Consider the following 13,141-nt stretch of genomic DNA (forward strand, 5'->3'; position numbering starts at 1 on the left):
GGACCTATGGCAGCTGTTAGGGATCGGATCGAGAGCAGTGGAGGTAGGAGGAGAGAAGGGCGAAGCTATGCTGAGTTTGAAGCGACGCAAAGGAAATCAAATGGAGTAGACTTGGCAAAGTTGGGCAGTTGATGATTTGGGGTAGGGATTTCTGTCTGTCTTCGGTGGCGAAAAAAGATGAGAAGAGCGTGAGAATGAGGAAGGGGCGAGGAAAAAGAAACGAAGGGGATATAAAATAACGTTTAATAGGAAATAGTATTATATAATGGATAAAAAATAAATTTAATAAAAAATGAATAAAAATATGAAACAGAGAATGAGGAAAAAGTGTTTATGTGCAGCAGAGAGTGCAGAATAAAAATTCCTTAGGTACTGATTTTCAAGTTTAGTTTGTGTGTAGGGATTTTGCCCCAATTTTCCCTTAATTTATTTTCAACATAAAAGATTCTATACTTATTTAAATATTTTATTACAAAGTTCTTATTTTGTTTACATATTATCTTACTATTTAATAAAGGAAGATGGACTCATAGTAACTGTATTTGGTATTTTAATGTAAACGTCCTAAAATGCCCCTAATTATATTAATTGAAATGTAAAAAAAAAAAAACCAAAAAAAGAAGGATAAAAAAATAATATTTCGTTCTCACTATCCACTTTCTCAACCTTTCTCTCACGTTTATCACCACTATTATAAAAACATAAAACATTTCATGTCTTTTCATTTTTTTTCACTCAAATTTTTCTTTGAATTATTGTATTTTATGTAGTTTTTATAGTCAATTTTTTCTTTCAATTATGTATTTTATGTAGTTTTCACGCACAAAGATATATGTTTTTTTGCTAGTATTTATCAAGCAACAGGTTAGCATAGCCTTAGTTCTCAAGAGCTCCACCGCTGCTTCAATGGCGGCCAGAACGAAGATTCTCCCGTTCGTGCTTGTGTGGATTTTGGTCCTTTTCGGAACCCTTGTTTTTGTACTGGTAAGTAAATTTTTTACTCTTTAATCTCGATTTCTATTCACGAATTTCGAACCGTTTCCCAAAAAATTCTGATTCTTTCAACTGACCTATTATCGGATCAGAATCGATTGGGTGATTCTGAGGTTTCCTCTGAACAGAAAGTGATCGAGAACGGGAAGCGCTTCAGAGAGGTTTGACTTTGTAAATCATGATTCTGAATTCATATTTTGGGTACTCTTCATCTTCCTATTGGAATTTGCTTTTCCTTTTTGTTCCTTGAATTTGTTTAGGCGGAAGCTTTGGATAATTTAGAAGAAGTAACGAGTAAAGTTTACTTTGACATTGAAATTGATGGAAAGCCCATAGGTAATTTGTTGTCATTGTATTTATGTTTTATATGTTGAATTACAAAGTGCCTTGGTCCTGTGAAATTCTTTAAACATTTTAGTTCACTCGATCGTTAGATATTCATAAATGTTTTTTTTTATTTACAATCTTTTATAAAACTTTTTATTGATTCGTGGCTTTCTTATTTTCAAAACTGCATTGTACTATGCCGGTAAAACTACCAATCTGTCAGATGCCAAAATGTCATATACATTATAGGTGAATTAATTATGTGATTATCTAAGGGGTAGCCAGTATAAGTCATCGAAACTTGAATTCGCCCTTCAAAAGGTGAAAAACTGTCTTTTTCAGTCCATTGACAAATTAATCTTGAAGACCGTCCTTCAAAAGGACAAGTCTAAACAAATTTGGTAGTCAATGAAGAGCAGTTTCAAGGAAATGCAAGGGTTCAAGATGCACAACTCCAGCCACTTCGCCGAGATTTCGAAGTTTTGGAAATGAAGGTTGGAGAATTAGTTTCCGATACTTCTCAAGAGTTATGCTGGTTGCTAATAATATGAGAAACTATGGAGAGGGCATGTGATGGTTGTCGTCTAACCATCAAAATTAAATTCCTACTCCCGAATAAAATGAGTGTAATGGTGAGCAGCGTTTAATCCATAGGGAACGGGAATTTATTTCATTCACAGGAAAACAAATAAAAATGGGGGGATTTTGGTATTTCTACCAATGACAAATAAATAAAATTCTACAACTAGTATAGCATGTAAGTATAAATAATATATTTAAACTAGAAATAAATAACTGAGAGGAATAACCGATGAATTGTAAAATTCAATGTTACCAAGTTCTGATTCAAGGGTTCCAATATTCAATTGTATCACCAACAAACTATTCATTCATGCAATTCCAAGAAATTAACTTTTGAATTATAGAGATAACCGCATAAATTATTGTGTATTCCTAATTTAATTGATCAAACCCAGCATGCAATCAAAACTTATTAGTTATCAACTGGGTGTTCAATATTGATTGAAGATAGTTTTTCTCTTTGTGAAAATAGTTAATCATGAAAATCTAACAATCGAGATAGCTGTAATTGATAAATGCAGTCTCATTGATTTATTAGATTAAATGTGCTATGATGGCACAACACAATCTATCATTACTAATGTATCAATCATTAATGTCAATTATGCATCACTGAGTTAATGGATAGCAATAGAAAATAAAAATGCATAAATCGAATTAATTTGTCAGATTAATCGATATATAACATTCATAGAAATAAATAATAAATCAACAAATACATTAAACAAAACAAGAATATCAACTAAAGCCCATGACTCACAATGATAAAATTGAAATGAGTAGGTCTCTTGTGAGATGGTCTCACGGATCTTTATCCGTGAAACAGGTCAACCTTGCTCATGTTTACAATAAAAGTAATAATATTTTTGACATAAAAAATATTATTTTCTCATGGGTGGCCCAAATAGGTGATTGGTCGCACAAAATTGACCTGGAGTTTTTGTGAATTGAAATAAAGGAAATATCCCTTGAATCAAAATAGAACATTAGCTAAGCATAGTTGGGTACATAATCTCCATGAAAAATAAATTGAATGATGAAAACTAGGTTTATGGAGATAAGATGAAAATCTTACAGTTCTATCTTGTGTTTCAGGTTCAAGAGAGAGACAAGATCTCGAAAAATAAAAACTAGAATGAAAATGTAATGCTAGTAGGAAAAGATAAGGTCCATCAATAAGGAAAGTTGTAGGTTTTATGGAAAAAGATTTCCTCTTATTCTTTTCTTCCAATAAAAGTTTTCTCCTTCCAAAGGTCTTCCATAAATCCAATACCATAATTAAGTCTCTAAAATATGGTATAATCCTTGCAAAATTCGAGCTTCAATAATCACAAATCCGTTGGTGTCTTCTGTCGTAAGACGTGCCCATGCCTTAACCAAAATCTTGTTCTTGTTCGTTGCTTCTGTTCTTCATAAGGAGTGCCTAGGGGTGATCACAGTGCGGTTTGACGGTTTTTTGTAAGAAATTAAATCGAATTGCCAATTGCGGTTCAGTTATATTTTCTTTTTTTTAGTCGCGATTTTATATGTAAAATCGTTTTCGCGGTTTTTGACGGTTTTAAGCGGTTGCGGTCGGTTCCTGGTTTTTTTTTATGATAAGTAAAACGTAAAAAATAGAACTATTCGAATTATTTAGAATAATGAACGAAAACTATAAAAATAATGTTTAGCAATTTTTAATAGGAAATTATGTATAATCATGCAATGTAATTACAAATAATCAAAAATATTTTGTGTAATATTTGTAATTAAATAATGTTTATGCTAAAGAACCTTCATACAATATATACAATCTAGAAAAAATGAAAATAATTATATAAATGCAAACTAACAAGATAATTAAGATGGTGGCAGATGGCGGCATCGGCGGAGGGCGGATGGAGGCGGTTTGAGGCAGGTGGTGGAGGACATTTTAAATCAAAAGTAAATACAAAAGAGAGTGAGTTTTTTTTATTATATCTAAGGTTTTTAAAACCGCGGTTATTTTAAAAAATGAGATACGGCGGTTCGGGGCGGGGCGGTCGGTTCGGGCGGTTTTTGAAAAAAATTGATCACCCCTAGCCGTGTGCCCACGCCTTAAGCCATATTCCCTTCCGCCTTGTACTTTAAGTTTCATCTTGTGCTCTCCAAATATTTTTCATGCATAAAAGCAAGTTAAAAGTGGAGATTCTCACTGACCAACATCATGAGCAATCGTTTCAACCAATTGTACTGAAATTAAATTGGGATCTAACTACTTCCCACCATAGTTGTCAAAAGCGCGAGGCACATTGAAGCGCTCAAGTGTCCTAGGGCTTTAAGCGCGAAGCGAAGCGCACGCTTTACGGAAGTAAAACGCAATAAAAAATTATTCTTAAAAAATATAAAATATTCACTTTTTAAATAAAATTTATGAAACATAAGACATCAAATATTGAAATCATCAAAACTTCATCTTTTGAATATCAAATATTAAAATGCAGAGGGCAAATGACAAGATGACACAAGGGCAGAGGCGTTGGGGAGGAAAGGCAATTTTATGTTGGGGTTTCCGTGCTTTTTTTAGGGTAAATAAAGGTGAAATTGCATTGCACTTTAAAAGGCAATTTCACCTCTCTGAATTTTTTAAATTTTTTTTTAAAAAAGGCTGTTCTTCTCCGAAGCGCGCTTCTATGTGAAGCGCACAGAAGCGCAAAAAAGCGCACGCTTCATGGAAGTCGTGCGCTTTGAAGCACACTGAAGGCGCAGGCATTGCTCCTCGCTGGGCTTTGTGCTTAAAGCGAGCGCTTCTGCGCTTTTGACAACTATGCTTCCCACGTGATTAACTCATTACATTCAAAAGTGTTTGGGGGTATGGATCAAAGAACTCTCCTGCCAAAACATGGAAGACTTTTACCATAAGTTTGCAAATATATCACGCCCCTTCCACCAAATGAATGAATTATAAGATGCACTATCAAAAGGACTTAAGATCGATTGTAGTGGGGTTAGGGGTAAGATCCGACAAAAAGGGGTAATGGGTTTATCGAATTGAAGTGATCATATAAAACTTTCTAGAAGAAACACATCCAGACGACATCAAAAGCCTACTTCAATCTCATTATGACATCCAAGAATAACATTTGCATCTTTCTTCTGTTTTGCTCCTTTATTTCTTCTCCTTTTTTTGTTTTCGAATTAAAAGGCAGAGAAGAGGATTACAAGATTTAGAGCTTGAATAATTAATCTCAATAATTTGCATTGTCCTGGATCAAAGTGATGCTACATGCAAAAATGTTATATGATTCATCAATTCATGGTTCAAAAAGACGGATAACCTATAAAGAAGTATGGGTATTTTCTAAAGAAAAAGCTCAGTCTCAAATCTGGCTCACTAGAGATTTATGAATCAGGATAGGGTCGAAAAAATGGCAAAGATGATGACAAAATGGTTTTAACCTAATTCCCTTATATTTTAACAAGGAACCTAATCCACCATAGGGTTGATTAAAACAAGTATAACAATGCAATTTCTAGAAAAATTAGCAATGGATGATAAATACACAGTCAAGAAAACGGAGCATGATATAATGACTATTCGTCGCCCAAGCCAGAAAAACAGTTATATGTCTTAGACCTCGTGGATTTGTGTTGAAGATCTTATTAATAATATAGGAGATATTCTGTATATTTTATAATGTATGGTTTTCCTTATAAAGTAATTAGAATAAGAAATAATTACTAGACTAATCAATTAGTGATTTATTTACCTTTGTTATTAACTTTGTATCGTGTATATAGGCTGAATCAATTTCAGAAGTAATGCAAGCAAGATATTTTTTTCTCCAATTATTCTTGTTTCATGGTATCAGAGCCCAGACCACCGTTATGTGTTGGACTGCCCATAGTTGGGTCACCCGTCCCATAGTTGGGCCACCCGTGAATGTCTCCACGCTCTAGTCTTTTTATTCCTTGGTGTGAGAGGGGTATGTAAGTGTGTTAGTTGTGTCCCACATCGGTTAGGTAAATATCCTGGAAGTCCAATATATAAATAAAGACAAATCTCTCCCTTGAGCTAGCTTTTGGGTTGACTTAGGTCCAAGTCTCATTTCTTAACAATTTGTATTTCCAACCAATCATTAAGAACAACTACCCACAATCAATAAAGAGAATGCAAAAATAATTTTCACACAATGAAAACATCATCTTCATGGACACCCATTGAAAGCATCAAGGATTAGAAGAGAGAAATAATTGATAGGAACTAAATGCCCTTTGGACCAAAAAAAATTTGTTCTTTTTTTTCAAAATTCTAGGAAGCCCATCCCCACACCTAAATCAGACATTGTCCTCAATGGCAAAAACAAATGCTCAAGTAAAGCGATAAGAGCTCAAGGGTGTTAGAGAACTCCCCTGACAATGTTGGACATCGAAGAAAAACCCCATTTGCCAGTGAGGTGGGGAAACAGTGGATGAAAGCCCACATGCCGATAAAAGCCAACTGTTTTGTTCCAGTTTAGTCAACTGCTACCGGAGGCCATCAACTTCCTTGTCATGCCCTCGGGATTGTTCGACAAATGTGGAGGGTTGCTTTGACGACTCTGAGTTCGTGTCATGTGTGTTTAATTCAGAAATGGTGCGTCTTGGCAGCATGTTAGGTTATAAACTCAAGAGATGTCCATCCAAAAAGGTTTGCTTGTTGGGTGGTGTATCCTCATTGGTTTATAAGTCACTCTTTATTAGTTTAATATTTCAATTGGGCATTCTAACATTGTCGATCCCTTGAGAAGGCGACGTCTGCAGTGGCCTACTCTATACGGCTCTCACTCACCTTTCAGTATTCGGTGCATGCATCTTAATTCAGCCTATAATTTTTTCAATTATAGAACTTGATCCAAAGGCAACCCTTTCCTAGGTCGTCCCTTTAGCTACGCCGACTCTCAACGAACATCAATATTAGGTTATAAACTCAAGAGTTATCCATCCCAAAATGCTTGCATGTTGGGTGGTATGACCTAATGAGTTTATAAGTTACTCTTTATTAGGTCAATATTTCATTGTGGAGACATTAACAGGTTGCCCAACTATGGGACGAGTGGCCCAATATGGGCAGTTCAATACATACGACGGGTCTGGGCTCTGATACCATGTTAAGAAATGGACTTGGACCTAACTCAAACCCAAAAGCTAGCTCAAGAGGGGAGGTTTGTCCAAGCCTATATATTAAACTCCCAGACTATTTACCCAACCGATGTGGAACACAATTAATACACCAACATTATCATTCGAATCAAACTAATTTTCATGGAAAACTAATTGAGTAATCAAAGATCCAAGAATTAACTGGTTTTTTTTTAATCACCACGCTAGCAAATTGAGAAGCCAACCAACAAACCAGATTGACCTTGATTTTTCATACACCACAAGAAGTAAATTTCAACTTTGGTCAACACAGCAACAACAGTGTCTTTCTTGCCCAAAAAGTAAAAGCAAGAAACCTATGAATGTATATGAATCCTTTGATTTACTCGGGTCATAATACTCATCAGTGGACACTGTTTGATATAGGGCAATAGGGTTAAAATTCTCACAAAAATCATGCCCCGCGCAAATATTCATCGGTCTTTGAAAATTCTTCAGTGATAACCAAACGCAAGATTGAATTCAGTGATTGAAAGCTTGAACATCATTCCGATCAAGTGAAATTGCACTACCGCCGGACTAGAAAGCGTGAACTCCTCAAACTCAAATGTAGTATAAAATTCCCGGACAAGTTCAATGTAAGCGGGACATGAGATGGAAAAATAAGGTTGCCACCCAAATCCCAATGTCATCAATTAATTCAACTACCTTCGTTTTTATATTCAACATATCCAAAGTAGGGTGATGGGCATATTTACAAGGTATAATTTGTTTGTGACAAATTTCCTTATACCTACCCTTCTCTTTCTTTTGTGTAAAATTCAAATGTCCATTCAAGTTAAACTCTGAAGGTGGGAGGACATTCGTACCCTTCCCATGTTTTGCTCATTCACATACAGGAGTTATGCTACTAAATAGTGGGTGGTGATCCTGAAGAGGAATTTGGTTGGGTTACTTTCTTTTGCGGGACACTCTTACTCTTCTCCATTGTGTCAATAAATCAATGCAACCACAACCAAGTATGCTCAACCAAACCACACAATAACTATGTCAATGACTAACAACAAACAAAAAACCATGCCAAATCTATTAAAAAAAACAGAACCAACAATAATTGCCAATCCAACCAAGAAAATTAAATCTATATGTGCAAACCACACGATCAAAGATACAACGAATGTCAATTAAACAGCGGAAATTCAATTTAAGGTTGAGAATATGGAGGGATCTCACCGAGAAAAATTCTGTGACAACGACTGGTGGCAGGGAGAGAAGGCGGCAGCTAGCTGTGGCACATTTTCGGCGAATTCCTCGGTGGTGATGGTTGAAATTCTTGCCGCCGAAAAAATAACCTAATTACTCCAATTCAACCGCTAAGAAGAAGCTCAAATCTGAAGGTCGCGTGTTCGGCGGCTGCAGTCGGTGTTGGTGTGGGTGGTGCGGTTGTGTGAAGGATAAGATATAAGAGGGAGCTAGGCAAAAAAAAGAAAGGATTGCATCCGATTATAGGGGGAGGAAGAAGAAAGGAAAATGAAAAAAAAACCTAATTTTTTTGTTTTTGCTTTTTTTTGTTTTTTATTTTTTTCTGGAATTTCGAATTTTGCGAAATTTTATACATAAGAGGATTTTCGTGAAGGCGTGTGCACTTTCTGTTCAAAACAATTTTGCAATTCAATGTCCAGTAAAGCGTGTCCACGGTTTGACCGAAATTATCATCTGTACAAAACAAACAAAAAGACAAGAAAAAGAAAGAAAAATTTATTGAACTTCTGAACTTCAAAAAGAATAAAAATCAAACAAAACAAAATTTAAGCAGAATAAAATAAGAAAAATTTTTGGGTTGCCTACCAAAAGCGCAATCGTCTAACGTCGTTGTGCTCGACATTTTGCATTCCATCAAGTTGTTAGATAATGAGGATTTGTCAACTCAATTTCTAGCACGTACGACACACTTCGTCCTAATGAAATACTTTCAATCTATGCCCATTCACTTGAAAACTTTATCGCTATCCAAATTTCTAAGTTCCATTGCACCATTAGGGAACACATGAGTAATGACAAATGGACAAATCCGTTGAGAACGAAGCTTACCTGGCATGAGTTTTAGTCGAGAATTGAATAGCAGTACTTTTTGGCCAACGGTAAATTGCTTTCTCAAAATTGAAATGTCATGAGTGTAATTTCGCTTTCGTTTTGTAAATTCTTAAGTTCTCATAGGCCTCCAAGGTATTTTGAATAAATTTTTGAACACAATTTGTGGTATTTTCAGGTCGCATTGTCATGGGCCTCTTTGGAAAAACTGTGCCATTGACAGCAGGTAATCTTACCAACAACCCGTATTAAATCTAAGCCTGCTTCTATTTATTATGACTGTATAACACTTGTGCTCTTTTTTTTGTTGTGCAGAAAATTTTAGAGCTCTTTGCATGGGTAGCCGAGTAACATTTTCTCCCTAGTGCTTTTACTGCTTACAATTTTTCTGCTAATGAGATTTAGCAAGTTTTTTAAGCATGTTAATATAGGATGTTTACCACGATGAGTATGCATGCTTAAAAGATAGAAACAATACTCTATAGAAGGGGCCCTTTGTTGTCAAGGTCATACTTGATTATAATTTAGCTGTTTTTATGTTTGCACTTCCTAGCATGACTTTGACAATAAAGGGCATTTAATCACACATGAGTTATAAGATGAGTCCAAGATGACTTCAATTTTAATTAGTGAGATGGTAACTGGGAGCTGCATAAATCAATCATATTATTTGATATTTAAGAGGCTGATTGGTCTGGTTCAAGCATAGGTACTTAAGTATTAAGATGGTGTTATGGTCCTAAGTTATGGATCCTATTACGGGGCGATTATTGCCTGATCATTAAAATTCATGAAGTTTTAAATTTGAGGCTCTTCAAAGGGAACATCTCGATATTTTGGTTTCTTCTTCTCCAATCGATAAAAAAGAGCTTGTTTTCGTTTTTCAGAGGCTACCTTGCCCTCTTGATACTTTTTTTTTTCTTTTTTGAATGAGGAAGTTTGGAAAATACCATTTTTATTCTTTTAGCTCCATCTTTATACATTTTTGTAAGGGCTTTGAATTGTTGTTGAAACACATGGAATTTTTCCTCCATGACGACTGCCAAAGGTATCAAATTGTTATGGTCCTGAGTTATGGATCTCGTTATGTGGTGATCAATAGGCTGATAATAATTCACGATGTTTAAAATTTTAGGGTCAATGGAGAGAACCTCTCGATCTCTTAGTTTTGAGGCTCGTTGAAGAAAAGAAAATCTTATATCTCATAACATAAGAATTTCCTTGTATTCTTTATTGGTTCATTCCCCCAATATATAAGAGAGGACAATGATTTGAATAACGATAATTATATTCTAGCCAAATATAAAAAGATCACCATATCCTAAAAGATAACCGTATCCTAACTTAAAATCCTTTGGGAATTATCTAATTTATTCAAACTAAACTAGAATAAAATATATAATATATAATTAAATAAAAAGATTGATAATTAGCTTAGAATCCTATTTTATTTGGATTTCCCATGGACGAATCTTCTTGGTTTAGGCATAGGAGCAAGGTTGTAAAAATTGTGAAGCGCGTTGAAGCGTGGAGGTCAAGTTTCAAGTTTTCAAGCTTACGCGAGCTTAATACGAGTTTAAGCGTGAAAAAATGTGAAAAAATGTTTTCAATTTTTACTCTTCTAAGGCAAACATTAAACAAAATGATAGATTACCCATAAATATAAGATTTAATAGATATTTCAAGTTCTAAACAATAAATATTCATATTTATAAATATACTTTCATTTAGAAAAACAAATGAAATATTTTATTCTAAAAGCGGTTGCTTAATCGAGTTTAAGCATACTAAAACTTAAGCATAATTAAGCGTCACTTAAACACTGCCTAGGAGTCCATGACAGATGGCAATTTTGAAGATATCAAGAAGGATGACAAGGAACAAATCCTTGGAGCTGAAAGCAGGACCTATGTCATGACCCAAAGGATTATTCTGCTATAATCTTTTGCAGGATTTGCTGTTATCTTGTATTTAAGTTCTAAATAATAGGATCATTCCATGGTTAAAGTGATCAGGATATTATTTTTTCTATTTGAATCATTGTACTCTATTATAAATATAGAGTGATTTCAGGAAAAGTATTCACAATATTGTGTTACGAGATCTAAGGTTATCTCCTAACGGGCCTTTATATCAAGAGATGTGAGGTTTTCTCCAACGTGCCTCAAAACATCATGAATTATGATCAGCACTTATCTCGACCCATAATGATATCAAAACCTTGGGACCATGACAACCTAACTAGATCAAGCCAGTTCGATCCTAATTATTACCGTTTACATTGTGATCCAATGGTACATTTGTAATGAAGTGGATATTGTCAATGATTTGGGCCTGAAATTGCCACCTGTATTTTACTTTTAAGTGAATGAGGTAGATTTCGTCTTAAATAAAAAGATTACAGTGGTGTCTATTCTCAATCGTCACAAGATCCTATCGGGCTCATGTCCCCAATTTTTGGCTTGCATGGATGCTTGTTAGGACTTGCGAACTGTTGGGAAGTTGACAGTTGAAGCAGTACGAGTTAAATTTGCATGATAAGTTTTCAAACTGTATCACTCATGTACTTTTCCATCATTGATGGGTCCAACTGTCAGTTTCGTGCAATATGAAATTCGAGGTTGGGTTTAGTGATATGAGGTTCAGATACTTGAAAACTCTATTCTAACATGTACGTTCTTTCTATACAGGGAAGAAAGGTATCGGGAAAAGTGGGAAGCCCCTTCATTATAAAGGGAGCAAGTTCCACAGGATCATACCAAGCTTTATGATTCAGGGAGGTGACTTCACACGTGGAGATGGACGAGGTGGAGAATCGATATATGGTGAGAGATTTTCTGATGAGAACTTCAAATTAAACCACACTGGTCCAGGTGAGTAAAATGGTTACTCCTCAAAAGAATAAATTATACTTCATGATGTGCGTTTTCCATAGCATCATTTTTCTAGCCATGTCCAAGTCGTGAATTACAATTTCAGAAAGCTCAAATATACTTGTTTTTTTTTCCACAGGGCTTCTTTCAATGGCAAATGCTGGTCCAGATACCAACGGATCTCAATTCTTTATTACCACTGTGAAAACAAGCTGGTAATTAACCATCCTCTCGACTTCTAAGATCCTGTGCATTGAAACACGATTAACTGTATATGTTGGGTATGGAGTTTTGGAGTTTCAGTAACATGATGTTAGCTATAGTTCGATCAGCATTTGCCCTTACTCCTATCTACTTTTTTGCCTCTGTATGGAATTCTTGCAGTCGTGCACGTGCACGTAGCCATATGCTCTGTTACCATGTTTTTTCGTGTCATTATGGATTTTAGTTCCTGTTGTATCTGATGATTGGTCGACGTTTGACAGGTTGGACGGGCGGCATGTCGTGTTTGGGAAAGTGTTATCTGGCATGGATGTAGTGCAAAAAATCGAAGCACAAGGAAATCAGCAGGGAACACCTAAAAACAAGGTCGCCATTTCAGACAGTGGTGAATTGTCTACATAATCTTCCCGATTGACTTGTTCACTTACTCACGTTGGTCTGTAACTTTTGCTGGTGGGAAAATGTTGACAACTGTCTTTGTGGAATAGGCTGCACTAGTAAGCAAAGGGAGAGGGGACTCCTACACCATTCACCAACAGTATATTAATATTATATTATAATATTCAAAATTCATACATATCTCGTTCTTTTGAAATTCTGAAGATTGCCAGAATTTACAGGCCGCAATCTTCCACTCTTCTTTTTTCTTTTTTTCTTTTTTTTTTCCCTTTTTTTTTCAGGTTATTAAAGAATTTAGCCAGTGTAAAAGTTCTATAAAAAAATTAACATTTCAATGTCATCTCACACCATGAGACATGAGATGTAGTTACCATTAAATATCTCACACCATTAAACATGTTAAACGGAGCTGGTCGTGTTAATAATGCCTAATGGTTATCAGTTATTGTGCCCATTTTCACTAAGTGCACATTTTTACCTGGCCCAAATGCTGCATAATGTGCCGTACTCCTTGTGGCTGCTAACCGGAGTATAATACTAATCTCTTTCTATTT

The 13,141-nt window shown here is 35.3% G+C and overlaps 1 protein-coding gene across 1 annotated transcript; it reads left to right on the top strand.

Annotated features, from left to right (window-relative positions):
• Positions 1-857: 857 nt before the first annotated feature.
• LOC140867739 (peptidyl-prolyl cis-trans isomerase CYP19-4-like) lies at positions 858-12,765 on the top strand. Its single transcript, XM_073272784.1, has 8 exons — positions 858-984; positions 1,086-1,154; positions 1,254-1,329; positions 9,272-9,319; positions 9,409-9,432; positions 11,784-11,966; positions 12,106-12,181; positions 12,452-12,765. The coding sequence occupies exons 1-8, from the start codon at positions 907-909 to the stop codon at positions 12,588-12,590; spliced, it is 693 nt and encodes a 230-aa protein (XP_073128885.1). The 5' UTR covers positions 858-906; the 3' UTR covers positions 12,591-12,765.
• Positions 12,766-13,141: the final 376 nt, after the last annotated feature.

This window comes from Henckelia pumila, chromosome 4 (assembly GCF_033568475.1).
Source record: "Henckelia pumila isolate YLH828 chromosome 4, ASM3356847v2, whole genome shotgun sequence".
NCBI lineage: Eukaryota > Viridiplantae > Streptophyta > Magnoliopsida > Lamiales > Gesneriaceae > Henckelia > Henckelia pumila.